Source organism: Euprymna scolopes, chromosome 20, assembly GCF_053919585.1.
Source record: "Euprymna scolopes isolate OS-2025 chromosome 20, ASM5391958v1, whole genome shotgun sequence".
NCBI classification, from domain to species: Eukaryota; Metazoa; Mollusca; class Cephalopoda; order Sepiida; family Sepiolidae; genus Euprymna; species Euprymna scolopes.
In genome coordinates, this window is record NC_136501.1 from 112,454,672 (window position 1) to 112,469,728 (window position 15,057).

At 37.3% G+C, this 15,057-nt stretch overlaps 1 protein-coding gene across 2 annotated transcripts in view; it reads left to right on the forward strand.

Moving 5' to 3' along the window:
* LOC145241567 (innexin unc-9-like) overlaps positions 1-8,027 on the forward strand; it is a 46,943-nt gene extending 38,916 nt beyond the window's left edge. For both annotated transcript variants that reach the window (XM_080104638.1, XM_080104637.1), the window contains one exon: positions 6,645-8,027. In XM_080104638.1, the coding sequence (XP_079960764.1) occupies positions 6,645-7,866 (1,222 nt within the window). In that variant the 3' untranslated portion in view covers positions 7,867-8,027. The remainder of the gene's footprint in view (positions 1-6,644) is intronic.
* The last annotated feature ends 7,030 nt before the right edge of the window (positions 8,028-15,057 follow it).

Here is a 15,057-nt window from a genome sequence, read left to right on the forward strand (position 1 = left end):
ATGGGGAAAGGAGTGGCTGGTTACTTTTAATGCATCTAAAACCAAGCTTCTCTCTTTACATCATCAACATTCTAATCCACATTTGTCATCAATTGAAATGAATGGCTCTCGTCTTCAGGAGGCCTCAAGTTTTGACAAGCTTCTGGGCTTGACCATTACTCCTGATCTTAAATGGAACACGTATATCAAATCTGTTGCCAAGGCCGCTGGAAAAATGGTGGGATCTTTCTATCGATCCAGTAGATATCTCACTGCTGATGCTATTCTCTATCTATATAAGAGCCAGGTACGTCCAAGGATGGAATACTGTTGCCACATCTGGGCAGGAGCTGCTAGAAAGGACTTGTCCTGCCTTGATAGAGTTCAAAATAGACTTCGTAGCCTCGTAGGAGATGTCCTTTTCTCCTCCTTGCAACCTCTATCTCACAGAAGAGATGTTGCGAGTTTGTCTCTGATGTATCGTTATTTTCATGGAAAGTGTTCAACTGAGCTTCAATCTATGGTCCCCCCTCGCCAAACTTTCACAAGAAACACTCGTCTAGCTGTAAATACTATCAATAATTTCCCCCACTCTTTATCTGTGCCTAAACCTAAACGTAGATTCCATGAACAAAGCTTCTTTCTTAGAACTGCACGCCTGTGGAATTGTATTCCGTTTTCCTGCTTTCCGGCTGACTACAATATGGTTTTGTTCAAGTCTAAAGTAAATAAGTTCTTGATGAGCCGTTCCATATAAGTTATTAAATTTACCAAATTTTCATTACTAATGATTACTATATTGACCAACTTCTACTGTACACTCTTTAACCCTTGTCCTTGAGTGGCCTCTGGGCCTTGATAATGTGGTGATGCCTTTGTAAAAAAAAAAAAAAAAAAAAAATCGATATTTTTGTTCGATGTAAATTTGGGAAATTTAGCACGTTATATGGCAACACTAACACAAGCGCAAATCTAAAAAATTTAAGCTAATCTGCACAGTAATAAAGAATTGGCAGCCATTTTTGATGATTTGCATTTTTTTGTCAGCGTGTCATCTTTATATGCAAACCAATACTAAAATATGGTGAAGTGCTAAAAGATCATCGAAACATTGATTATTCTATGAATTTGTAAATTGAGAACAACAATAATAAAGAACAAACAACTTGAATATGGTTTCATAGTACAATCAATATCTTATATAATTGCCATTTTTATTGACAAGAGCAAAAAGCCTTTGGTCCATTGAAGATGTCAAACTTTCAATTTCATCTGATGAAATGTCTTTGCCAGCAGTCAGAATAGCACTCCAGAGGTCATCCTTGGAGTTTTACTGCCTTCGTCTGGAGTAAATATTTTGTTTCAAGATGCTCCATAGATTTTCGATGGGATTTAAATCTGGAGAACAGGCTGGGAATCGCATTATTTTCCCATCTCTGGCAAAAACTCTCTCCAAATATTAAGTGGCTATCCCTGCAGAATGAGACTATGCATTATCATGCATAAATACCATCTTTTTCCGGAGTGCCAAATACTTTTTCTTGTGCCAGGGTTCCAAGCGTTCCTTAATGAAGTCAATGTAGAGTTTGGCGGTAATTTTCACTCCATCTGCGACCGACTCTGAATGGTCCTACCAGCTCATTGCCAATGATGTTGACGCCTGATGCTTTGGGGACGTAGATCCTCATTATGGTACCATCCTTCCCTCCACCCATTGGGTCCATCAAGGGTCGCTCGACGCTCATCAGTGAACAAAACAGTTTGAAAATTCCACCTTCATGTGATCTATCGCCCACTCCATCCTCTTTTTCTTGTTGATATCCTTCAATTGAGGGCAGACCTGGCTTTCCAAATTTTGCAATCGTCCTCAGGAAATTTGATTTGAGCACATCAGGAACGCCAACTTTTTCAAAAGCTTGTTTGCTAGTTTCAAGTGGGTTACGGCAAACTTCACTCTTGATCTTGCTCATTGTTCGACGTGACAGATATGATTTATTACAAATTTTGCCTTTGTGAGAACGTCTGTTGCAAAGTTGAGGGTTAGTACAATATTTTTTGAGTGTACAATGATCACGGTGGAATTCTTTGGCAATTTCTAAGGTGGAAATCTTATTATGGATCCTTTGAACAATTTTAGACTTCTTAGCTTGACTTAAAGCACCTTTACGTCCCATCTTGTATATAAAGTTGGCACGTTGAAAAAAATACTGCAAGCCACCAAAGTGGCTGCCGTTTGCTCGCTATTGCGCAGATAAGCCTAAAATCTTATATCTGCGCATGTGTTAGTGTTGCCGTATGACGTGCGAAATTTCACGAATTTTCATTCAAAAGTTGAATTTGAAATAAGTCGTTTTGACTTTACTGTTAGATCGCATTTTTTTTTTTTTTTTTTTTTTGCAACTGATCTCCGTTTTCTCTTTCAATCAAATTTTTTTTTTTTTTTTTTTTTTTTTACTCGCATTCACCCTAAAAAAGGCACTTGGACATAAGAGGCTACTCATTGGGACGATGCCTAGAAGAGATTAACAAGATGTTGGTTTACATTACATTTAAACTTCTGCATATCAGTACAGTCAGGGAAGCAGGAAGGAATTCCAAAGTCTAGCTGTTCGAGGGAAGAAACTATTAGAGTAGAAAGCTTTCTGGCATTTAGGGACTTCAACAGTGAAGGGGTGTGATTTTGTTGCTAAGTGGGTTTGTCGGGGATATGTCGAGGAGGCACAAGTGAAATTGGTCCATCAGAGCACATTTCATTAAAATACTTGGAAAACAAACACAGAAATGCAATATTGCAATGATGGGGGGCAGGGTGGAGCTTCGTTGATAAATTAGGACGCATTATTAGATGGGAAGTCTTGGGGGGGGGCTAAGACGGAGAGACTAGTGGTAGATGCACCAACCCAAATGTGGCAATAATACTCCATGCATGGACAAATGGTGGCCTTGTAAAGATACAGGGTACTCTCAGGTGTAAGTAGTTTTCTAGCACAATAGAGGGAGTCCGCCGCCTTTGCAGCAGCTTTCGCAATGTCCTCAATGTATTTGTTCCAGTCCATATTTTCTGTAAATGTTAAGCCAAGGAGTTAGAAGGAAAACTTCTCAGGTAGGTACTTATTTATCATCGATATCAGACGGAGAGGCGTTTTGTTATTGTTAGGTTAGTCTTCCTAGCATTAAATTTCAGTTCAGGGTTCTTTAATTTCCACTATCATATAGTTGAATCCCCCTTAAGCACTAATTAGCCCATAAATCGATAGGCGATAAAGTTTAAGACATTAGAAGGTTGAAATTATTGACCGTGCTTTCTTTTTAATCATGTTGCTAGGGTCAATATATTGATCGTGCAGGGTTAGAAGGGTTAATATATCTAGGAATTTAAACTGCCATTTTTTATACTATAATCTTGCATCAGCTTCACCTGCAAACATTGTAGACTACATTGCACTATAGAGAACGTACTGTTGATTTTATAAAAATTTTATATATACAGGCTTGAATTTCAGTTTAAAATGAAAGTCAAGTATCACGGGGCAATTGTGCTTTAAACACAAACATTAAGTTTGTACGCACCCTTGCTGCATCAAAAAACCTACTGTTGATTTTATGTCGGGCCTTTCAGCTTGTGTGGTAATAAAACTTCTCGATGCACTTGTGATGTTAGGCTATGTAAGGTGTTAACTTAAGCTAAAATCGCTTGTCCCTTCTTTCATAGGATTATTTCGATTAGTGATACTTATCAAATACCCCTCCCCATTGTTCCTTTTTTTTTCTCCCCCTGTTCCTTTTTTCCCACTTCCTGTTCCTTTTTTTTCCCTCCCCCTGTTCCTTTTTTTTTCCTCCCTCTGTTCCTTTTTTTTCCCTCCCCCTGTTCCTTTTTTTTCCCTCCCCCTGTTCCTTTTTTTTCCCTCCCCCTGTTCCTTTTTTTTCCCTCCCCCTGTTCCTTTTTTTTCCCTCCCCCTGTTCCTTTTTTTTCCCTCCCCCTGTTCCTTTTTTTTCCCTCCCCTGTTCCTTTTTTTTCCCTCCCCCTGTTCCTTTTTTTTCCCTCCCCCTGTTCCTTTTTTTTTCCTCCCCCTGTTCCTTTTTTTTTCCTCCCCCTGTTCCTTTTTTTTTCCTCCCCCTGTTCCTTTTTTTTCCTCCCCCTGTTCCTTTTTTTTCCTCCCCCTGTTCCTTTTTTTTCCTCCCCCTGTTCCTTTTTTCCCTCCCCCTGTTCCTTTTTTCCCTCCCCCTGTTCCTTTTTTCCCTCCCCCTGTTCCTTTTTTTCCCTCCCCCTGTTCCTTTTTTTTCCTCCCCCTGTTCCTTTTTTTTCCTCCCCTGTTCCTTTTTTTTCCTCCCCTGTTCCTTTTTTTTCCTCCCCTGTTCCTTTTTTTTCCTCCCCTGTTCCTTTTTTTCCCTCCCCCCTGTTCCTTTTTTTCCCTCCCCCCTGTTCCTTTTTTTCCCTCCCCCCTGTTCCTTTTTTCCCTCCCCCCTGTTCCTTTTTTTCCCTCCCCCCTGTTCCTTTTTTTCCCTCCCCCCTGTTCCTTTTTTTTTTTTCCTCCCCTGCCCCCACATTGTTCCTTTTTCCCCTCCGTTGTTCTTCCCCCACCCCTATAGGTATGGCATAAAGGTTTACTTCACAAGATCTCCAACTATGGTATAACTGGAAATGTCTTAATTATTAAATCATTTCTCTCTGATAGGTTCAAAAGAGTAGTGGTATTTCAGCAGAAATCAAAAGCTCATAGTATTAATGCTGGAGTCCCTCAGGGGTCCATCCTGGGTTCAACTTCTACATCAATGATCTTCCAAATCACATCCTTAAATCATTCGTAGACGTTTATGCTGATGACGCTACCCTCTATCGCAACACATCAAAGGTTGTAAACGACCAAGTTTTCTGATTCTCGCTCTCCTCTGATCTTGAGCACGTGGTACAATGGGGAAAGAGGTAGCTGGTTACTTTTAAATCATCTAAAACTAAGCTTCTATCTTTACATCAACACTCTGATCCCCATCTGCCATTAATTGAAATGAATGACTCTTGTCTTGGGGAGGCTCCATGTTTTGGTAAGCTTCTGGGCTTGACCTTTACTCCTGATCTGAAATGAAACATGTACATCAAATCTGTCAAGGTCGTTGCAGTAGATATCTCATTCTCATTGCTGATGCAATTCTCTACCTATATAAGAGCCAGGTACATCCAAGGATGGAGTATTGTTGCCACATCTGGGCAGGAGCTGCCATAAGGACTTATCCTGCCTTGACAGTATTCACAATAGACTTCGTAGCCTAATAGGGGATGCCCTTTTTTCTTCCCTGCAACCTCCTTCTCACAGAAGAGACATTATGAGCCTGTTGCTACTGTATTATTTTCATGGCAAGTGCTCGCCTGAGCTCCAATTTATAGTGCCCCCTTTGCCAGACTTTCATGAGAACACTCGTCTAGCTGAAAACACTGTCAATAATTTGCTCCACTCCTTATCTGTGCCTAAACCTAAACGTAGATTCCACAAAGTTTCTTTCATAGAACTGCACACCTGTGGAACTCTTCCATTTTCCTACTTTTCAGCGGACTACATTATGGTCGTCTTTAAGTTCAACATAAACACAAGTTCTTGATGAGCCGTTCCACTTAAGTAATCCAATTTACAAAAGTTACACTTCTACACTACAATTACTAGGATATTGTCCTTTTGACTACTGTACACTCTTTAACCCTTACCCTTAAGTGGCCTCTGGGCCTTGATAAGTGATGACATAAAAAAAAAAAAAAAGCTACATTTGATTCCAGCATTCTCTTTTAATAAATACTAGCAGTTCAGCTCGATCCCTATATACTGTTCATAATTTTCTGTGCATATATATATATATATATATATATATATATATATATATATATATATATATATATATTAAAGTTTGACTCTTGTCCAAGTAACCTACGTGTGACCCCAAAAAACAAGCCCAACTCTAATTAGGCCCCGTTTCTTAGTGTTTTGTCTGAATAAAATGAAACTTTGGTCATAACTAGTTTATTATATTCAAAACATCACATCAAAACATTAGGGTCTTTGGCCTTTTTTTCTCCGTTCTACAGCATATGTTCTAGATGGCCTCCATTTAGCTTTTGTTTTTTTTTGGGGGGGGGTCACCCTGTATTTAGACCTAAACTTGGTGAAGGAGTTTGGTAAAGTTTGCAAAGGTCAACTCTTTCAACTTTGACCTAAGTGAACAGAAACCTACTGGAGTCCAACAGCAACAAAGTAACCATTGGCTTGTCTCCCAGACTCTTTTTTTTTAATTTTCTTCCTTTGAAGATTGTAACGCAGGGCATGGGGCAGCCAAACCAGCTGCCAACATTGCCACGCTTTTTATTGAAACCAACCGAGAGCTCTTTTTAGTATCGTTGCTGTTCCCTTAAGTGCAATTGTCTGGATCTCTTTTGCACTTGGTTCACCAGGAATATTAGTTAGGTAGGACTTCAGGTTCTTCTTCATAAGCCCTGTGGCACCTATAATGACTAGTATGATTGATATCTCCCTAAGATTCCAGTTTCTTTTCATATCCTACATGAAACCTTAATATTTGGTCTGTTTCTGCCTTTCAGCTCCATCTGTGAGTAAGTAGGTATTTTTATTGTTTTCTACACATGCTTACCAATTCTAATTTTATTTTTTATTTTCTTTCAGGGTTTGGGGTGTGTTTGGATCGTTTTCTTCCTTTTCGCGATTGACCTCCGTTGGTAATGATGATTGGATTGACCGCCTCAACCACATTTACACGTGCGTCATATTGGTGCTGTTTGCTATCGTCGTGACAACTGGACAATTGGTCGGTGACCCTATTCACTGTTGGTGTCCTGCTATGTTCACGGGTGCCTACGTGTCGTATACGAAATGGATTTGCTGGATTTCTAACACTTATTATATTCCAATGGACGACACAATTCCAGTCGACATATCCACCCGTGAAGACGCAGAGATCTCGTACTATCAATGGGTGCCTCTTATTTTGCTTTTCCAGGCCCTTCTTTTCAAGGCCCCTAATCTCTTGTGGCGAATGCTCCACGGCACTTCTGGTTTGAACCTTGACAAATTAACCGAATTGGCCGATAAGACCCAGTATGGTTCTCCTGATGATCGGAAGCGAACGATCGAACACATTTCCTACTTCATGGATCGTTGGTTGGATTCTAACCGTGTCTATCACATGAACAGCATTGTTCAAGCTCGCAAACAGCTGTCTCGCATCCTGTGCTGCTTTTGCATGAAGCGGGAGGGCACTTTTCTTATTGGCCTCTACATGGTGATCAAATTGGCTTACGTTCTCAATTGTATTGGTCAGTTTTTCTTGCTCAACTCCTTCCTAGCCAACGACTACGGTGTGTACGGCTTTGAAGTGATGAAACACTTAACGGAACACGGAGCCTGGAAGGAATCACCTCGTTTCCCTCGTGTCACACTGTGCGACTTCAATATCCGCCAAATGGTAAACGTACAACGTTTCACCGTCCAGTGTGTTCTGCCTATCAACCTGTTTAACGAGAAAGTTTTCATCTTCCTGTGGTTTTGGTTTGTGCTTGTTTCTGTCTTGTCATGCGTCAACCTTCTCACCTGGTTCCACACTCTCTACTACAGGAAGCAGAAGGTCTCTTACGTGAAGAAGTACTTGAAACTTGGCCAGGTGTCTGTCGGACAGAACGAGAAGAAACTATTCAAGCAATTTGCTGACACTTATCTTCGAGATGATGGCATCTTTGTCCTTCGTGTCGTTGGTAAGAATTCAACGGATCTTGTGTTGACAGACCTTGTGGTCGAATTGTGGAACATCTACCGGTCTCGACCGATGAGCAAGAAGAGTATAGCCGAAGAAGACTATGCCTCTCATGAAGGGCAGGAATCTGTTGCTTGAAAAGTGAAATAAATTGCATCATGGGAGTGGAACGGCAGGATTTAGATGCGGAGGGGAAACGATTGACTAGAAAGGTTTCTGCCTTGTTATACCTTTTCCCTTCAAAATGAAGATGTTATCCGAATATTCGGTGGACCAATTTTGCTAGCTGGACTGGTTCTGTTAAGAAAAAAGACAAAATGGCCAACATGGCGTCGGCGTTCAAATCTATTTTTTTAAGGATTTCATTATCTCCTTTGCATTTGAGCAAAGAGTTTAATCTCTGAATTGCAACCTGTCATTCGTATCATTCGTCATTTTCATTCTCAAATCAACATCACCTCCCTCACATCCTTTTTCCCAAACCCCGAAACCAAATCGGTTAAATTTCAAAAGGTTCTCTAGAATCAGTGGATGCATTCGTTGCACGTGAATTTTTCATAAATAATAAAAATAAAAAAAAAATTCTTGCATTAATTGACCAAAAAAAAAAAAAAAAAAAAAAACTCTTGCGTCAATTGACCACATAAAAGAAACAAAATTCAAAAACGGAGGAAAATCCTCTGAAATATTTTCTTATTTTCTTACAAAGAAAATGTCCAATATTCCAGAATTTCTTAGGCATTAGATTTTTATTCAAGAAAAAGAACATTCCAAGTCTTGGCTCCTCCTCCTCCTCCTCCTCGTCTTCCTCGTTGGTGTTGGTCACTATTTTTTAAACCTCCCACCAAAAATATCTATTTTTTGAAATATGATTTTTACTTCCTTGCCAAAAGCCAGACTTTTTTTTTTTTTCTTTCTACGTTTTTTGATGCAATTGCATCTTTTTGCCTTATTTGTATTCTCAGAGGAAAAAAATAAATTTGGTTATCGTCAGCTAACGCACTTCCTAACTTCTGGCATAACGCTACTGGAAGTGGTGACAAGGCAAATCAGTTCCTCCACTTTTTATGGTTCTTCAGTGTTTCTGTTCTAGAGCAATTTATTGAAATAAAATATATAAGAAAAGGGATTTATTAAAGAGTATACGATAAAAATAAGTCTTTATTTGCACTTTTAATAACGAAATTAAAAGTTATTTTATTTGAAATTATATAATAAATATATATTTATGAAAGTATACAAATAAAATTCTTGAAAAATCAAGTAATTTAAAGTATTGAAATAAGAATAAAAATAATTTCAAACATCTTTAAAAAAATTAAATAAAAATAAAGTTTTCAATACATAATATTCCTAAAATAGTTTTAAAAGATAAAAAAAAAAATTGTTTTCAATAATTAAGAATAAGACTGAAAGAGCTTATGATTATTTAAAAAAAAAAAAAAAAAAAAAAAAAAAAAAGCGAAGGAACGGATTTGCCTTGTCACTGCTTACGGTAGTACAGTGACAAAAGTTAGGAAGTACATTAGCTGATTATAACCAAAACTTGTCTTCGGAAAAGGAATGGTGCCTATCACAATGATGATAACTCTGGGAAGAAGTTCTTTCTTGTGAGGTTTTTTTTTTAAGCTTGTACTGTTTGACTCACGAAAAGTCTTCCCTTTTGTGCATAAATATGCAACTTTGCAAAATTGAGATTGTTATAAATCTTTATCCAAAGCCCCCCTCCCCAATTTATAATTTTTGTAACGCGTAACAACAAAAAATAAATCTTTCCTTCCACCTCTACTTGGAGACGGTGTGGGTTCTATTTTTGCTTTGGGACAATCGGGGATATTTTTGACTACACTCCCTCCCTTTCTTAAAACAGACTTTCACTAAAGAAAGTGCTTTTTCTTTTTTTTTTTTTTTTTCTCTTTTTTTTTTTCCTGTAATATATTCATGTTCATGAAATACATCTTTAGTTTAAACGTAGATTTTTAGTTTATTTTTTTATTTTTTTCTAGCATTTCATATTTTTGATCCGGGTTTGTAACCCATAATCAATACCATTTTAAAATAGCTTCTTTTTCTTTTTCTTTTTTTTTTTTTTTTTCTTCCATTTTTATATATATATATTCTTTTCATTCCCAAAAGATTCTATTTTTACAATTTGGACTTTGGGTCCAAACTAAGAATTCTAGAAAAAAAAAAAAACTGCTTTAAGAAAAAAAACATTCTGATGAAACTTTTCTTTTGTAAATATATTTGAAGATTGCCACCGCCTCCCAACACTTATGCAACCACCGTCCAAAAATAATTCTCTTCTTGAAGAGTTTTTTTTTTTTTTTTTTTTACGCTCGGTGGCAAATGCTGAACATGGGACCAAATCTAATTAAAATGACAAAAAAAAAATTTGTAATTTTGTATTAATAAAAACAAATTTTTAAATTTATTTTTTTTTTATTTTTATTCAAACATTTTTTGCATATGCTAAATTGTCATGTCTTTTTTTTTTTTTTTTTTTTTTTTTTTTTTTTTTTCTGGCGTTCAGGATTGTCAAATATTCCAAAGTCTTGTAATGAAAAGGTTTGCGTATCATTTCATGACGATAGATCTAACATGTGCTGAAAAGATTTTGAAGAAATAAATGTGAGGATTGGCAACAGTTTCATGAATCTTCCATCATAAAACGCAACTTATCAAACATTTTCGGCAATATCACATTTATTCATCAGTTAAGAAAGTCTTTGAAAGTAAGCCGTATTAATTTGAAGATCGCACTAAAAATTTAGGTAAAAAAAATTTAACTTTATGTAAGCAAAACAGATATGCCTACCAAAAACTATTAAAATGGTTGGTTATGATGAAATTGAAATGGTCGGTTATGATGATTGGTAAAATTATATTGTTAGATTAAAATATTTTAAAGATATGAAGTTATGTTAAGGTGAAATATTTACATTTAATCATTGGCAGGAATGTTAATTTTGACAGATGGAATTCAAGCTAACCATAATATAAACGAATATACGTGACAAAAACCCAGCAAGGGTCTTTTAGGCTACATGTAGTGATGACGTAATAAAAATAGAGATGTAGAGTTGTAGTTACATGAGAACACAACGCATTAAAGATGGATATGGTGTTTATGACTGGATGCCCATGGAAGATAGAAGGGGGCGACTTAGAAAAATATAATCTTATATAAGCGTGCCAACTCTGGAAAAGAACCAACGAGTAATAAATGATCATATCAAATATATAAAAAAAAAAGATACAAAAAGAAAAAGACAAAAACGCCGAAAGTTTCATTTAAAAATTCTATTTTAAAATGGTTTTGTTTCTGTTGTTTTTAATCTGTTGCATATTCTTGAAAATACAGTGTTGAAATTGTTTTTTAAATTGAAAATATATTTAATGGAGCAGCAAATCTTGTAAGTTTCATTCAGGGTTTGACAGCTGAACTAAGAAAGGTGGTGTCTAACATAATTAGGTAAGAACAAAGATCAGACAGTTGCCAATGCCGTCACCCGCCACCCACTCCTCTCTCTCTCTCTCTCACTCTCTCTCTCTCTCTCTCTCTCACTCTCTCTCTCTCTCTCACTCTCTCTCTCTCTCTCACTCTCTCTCACTCTCTCTCTCACTCTCTCTCACTCACTCACTCACTCACTCAACAATTTTGTATAAACAACTTGTCAGATAGTTTTTGTGAAAGCAGGTTGATAAACTACATATATCCACACACTTTTTACACTTGGACTGAATAATGGTATAGACTATATGATATATATATATTATTCCTTAATTGGAATTTTTTATTTTGAGATGAGCATTTTTATGTTAATTTTAATTTTATTTCGGACTATTAGTCTCATCTTTATTAGTTGTTGTTTGTTTGTTTTTATTGGTTCACAACGTTTCGGCCAATTTCCTCTGGCCTTCGTCAGGTGGTAACCGCGACGGATAGGAACTTCGAATCTCCTAACTGCATTCTCAGCCATCACTGCCATCCGTAGTTGTCGTCGTCTCACCACATTTTTGACCAATTACCTCTGGCACGCTTTGGGTGGGATTGAAACCGCTATCTTCAGACAATGTTCAACTGGAACCGTAGAGATTCAACGTCTCTATCAACTGCGCCACGGGCCCCGAAGGGCGATCAAGGTTGGATTCTTTGATCTTATAAATCCACATTTATTCATTATCTGATCTTCCATAGATTAAAATTAACAGACTATATGATCGCTAAACAGCGCAACATATAGTGTAGACCGATAAAATTGTTGCCCTAAAAAAGGCATGATTCAATTTCCGATTGAAACCTGCTGGACTACTTTGTTTTGGTCACATGTCGAGAACATGACCAACATGACCTCCCACAACACCAAAGCAAGCCTGATAGCCACCATCCGCCAAATATTCACCAAGCTCCTGCTGGTGCTTTTGGGAAAGGCAGGCATATTCCCAATTTTGCACCCGTACCGAGGTGGTGATTGAGGCTGAAGGTGGCTACATTGAATAGATAGATTTTTAAAATAAAGTTGTTTTTCTTTAGGTCGACAAATTTATCGTTCCATCCTGTATGCATGTGTCAGTGTGGGAACGAAAACTCTTAAACTACTGGTCACATACAACTGAAATTATCGTCTTTGTTGTTGCGTCCATCGCTAAACTGGAAGTGGTGACAGTTTAAATTAAGGCTAGTCAATCGAAAAGAGGGGATGACTTTTGAAAATACCGGTAGCAAAAGTGCCCAGTTGAGGTAGAAGGAATTAATGTTTGTGGCCTATTTTTCAATATTTGTCGTCCGTGAAAATCCGTTGCCTCTGTCAACAGTTTTAGGCAGACATACATATATTTAAACAGACAAGTGAGCTTTATACAATAGACTAGCAGGGTGAGGGTGTTTGGAGAGGGGTTGTATCAAAACACTGTTTTATTAAAAAAAAAAAAAAAAAAAAAAAAAAAATGCGAAGGTGGAAACAAAATGGAAAAAATCCCGCAACCTTACCATCTCGGCCATGAGGGGAAAGGAAGTGATAAGTGTCTTAAGTTTACGTTTATAAAGTGAAATTGACAGGTGCAAGAAAGTTAGGTCGCGTGATGTTTGACCTAGTTTTGCGCTGCAAGACAGTTTGTTTCCCCCCCCACCCCATCATTTGCTTTTTTTATGCTGAAATGCGTAACGAAAAATATCGAATGACATAAGTCGGGCAAATTAAAGATAGCCGCGGCCCCTGTTCTTAAGTCATAGATATTATGATTTAGACAGCATATAAAGTTTTAAGGAGTGAGCTGGTCGAGAAATCCAGTGAAAAAAAGCCTTTGGTGGACATAAAGAAAAATGCACACACACACTAACACACATTTTGCCTTTTCTATATATAGATTATGTTTCATGCTAAAACTGCTATAATCTATAAAAGACTACGGTCAGGATATTTAAATTTGTGCATAAATTATTATTATTCTCCATTTCTGTATGAATAAAAAACAGTAAATGCGTGTGTGTTTGTGAAAATATTTAACTGATAAACTATTAAACTACTGGTCACATAACCCTGAAATTAACAGGAAATAATAATCCTACGCCAAAGGATTGTTTACGAGTAAAATCTTTGGATGAATGACGTGTACAAAAATGTCAACAAGGTGAAATGCAAAATGTTCAACTCAACTTGCCGATAAATTTCTATTGTGTACATACGCAAATTCATTCATAGCTTCAAGTAATTTAATTTAAAATCTTATCTGTCGAGAGCTCGAGAAGTAGGGAACGTGACTGGGGTGCTAAGTGTTTAACCGTGTACGAGAGGGCATGGGAAGTAGTGTTACCGTAAATGTTTTCTGTCCTGTTTATTATTTATTTATTGTTTATTTATTACTATTATTATTAAACGTTTCCGTTGCTAATCGTTCTCTTGTTTCTTATTTACTATTCTTCGTACGGGTCTGTGTGTTTGTATCAACGTTCTTACTTATATACGTTTGTGTGTGTGTGTGTGTGTGTGTGCTCTTACGTATGTGACATGCAGTTCACTGTTATGTGTGTGTGTTCTTATCCTTACACCGTTTCTTGCCTTGAAAGTCTTCGAGACGTGTATGTGCCATGTATAATGCGTACATACCTGGTTGCCTTGGCCAGCGGATGATATCTTCTAGTCGCTGGTCTGCCATCTTATTGGGAAGTGGTCACTGCAGACAGATGCATTAATGACAACAAGATGGACTGAAACTTCAATCTTTTTTATTCACGGCAAGCCTATCATCTCGGACCCTGATTGTCGGGGGAGACCTGGAATCTCCGCTTTGCATTCTCTGCTCCACAAAACCCACTCTCAGCCCATGTGGTCATCAACTGGAAGCCTACAAACACAATTCCTGTGTTACCCCTAATTTTCGGTGTATTCTCTCTAGGTTGATACCTGTAAAACCTAACCTTTTGTGACCCTGCCAACTCGCTGAGAAGAAACCCAAAATATGCTTATATAACTTCTTTCTAAAACTATATAGCAATTTAGCTGGGATTCCCAATACTACAATAGCAACAGGTGGCCAGCATGCGAAGAGATTAGCAGCAGCAGAAAATTGCACATATGCAAATTAGAAAGTGTGCGAGAGAAGAGGAAGGAAAAAAAAAATGCAACACATGCTCGCCAGAAGGAACGAAGTCGACGTTGAATAAAATAGATGTGTAAATGCGAGGCGAGAAATTGCTGGCTGATGCCGGTTTGTGGTTGGAAAAATAGAAACGCACATCAGATAAACATCTCTTGCTGCCACATCCATTTTAAGTAGTGCCGAAAAAAATAACGGTATTTAAAAAAAAAAAATATGCCGACCCGGATATTTTATTTATTTGCTTTGTTTGTCCAGTTGTGATGTAACGCCACATTAAATTATATTTATTTTTGATGCCATGACCTTGTCTTTTATCATAAAAGGGTCAGTATGAAGAATAAAAAGAAAAATAAATGTTGCCACAGAACAATGCAGATAGGCGAATGGGGGGGGGGGGCGGCGAGAGTAAAAACCTTAAAACAAAAAAGATATTACACTAGTCGTTAAGTACATTTGTTCGCTTTTTTTTCTTGTCTGTTCACTTTCAAGTTTTTCCTCTGGTCTTGTCAGTCATATTTTCTTTTGTCGGGAAAGTGGGTTACTATCAATGGTGTTTTAGTCTCAAATACAAAATTTTTACCGGTCAGTTATGCATTATTATCATAAGTCCTATTGTTTCATACTCATTTTAACATAGCAAATAGCATGTTTTGTTTTAGAGAGAAAGTTGGATAAACCATTTTGTCTTGAACATATTTTTATAAGTTTGTGTTTGGACTGTTTTAA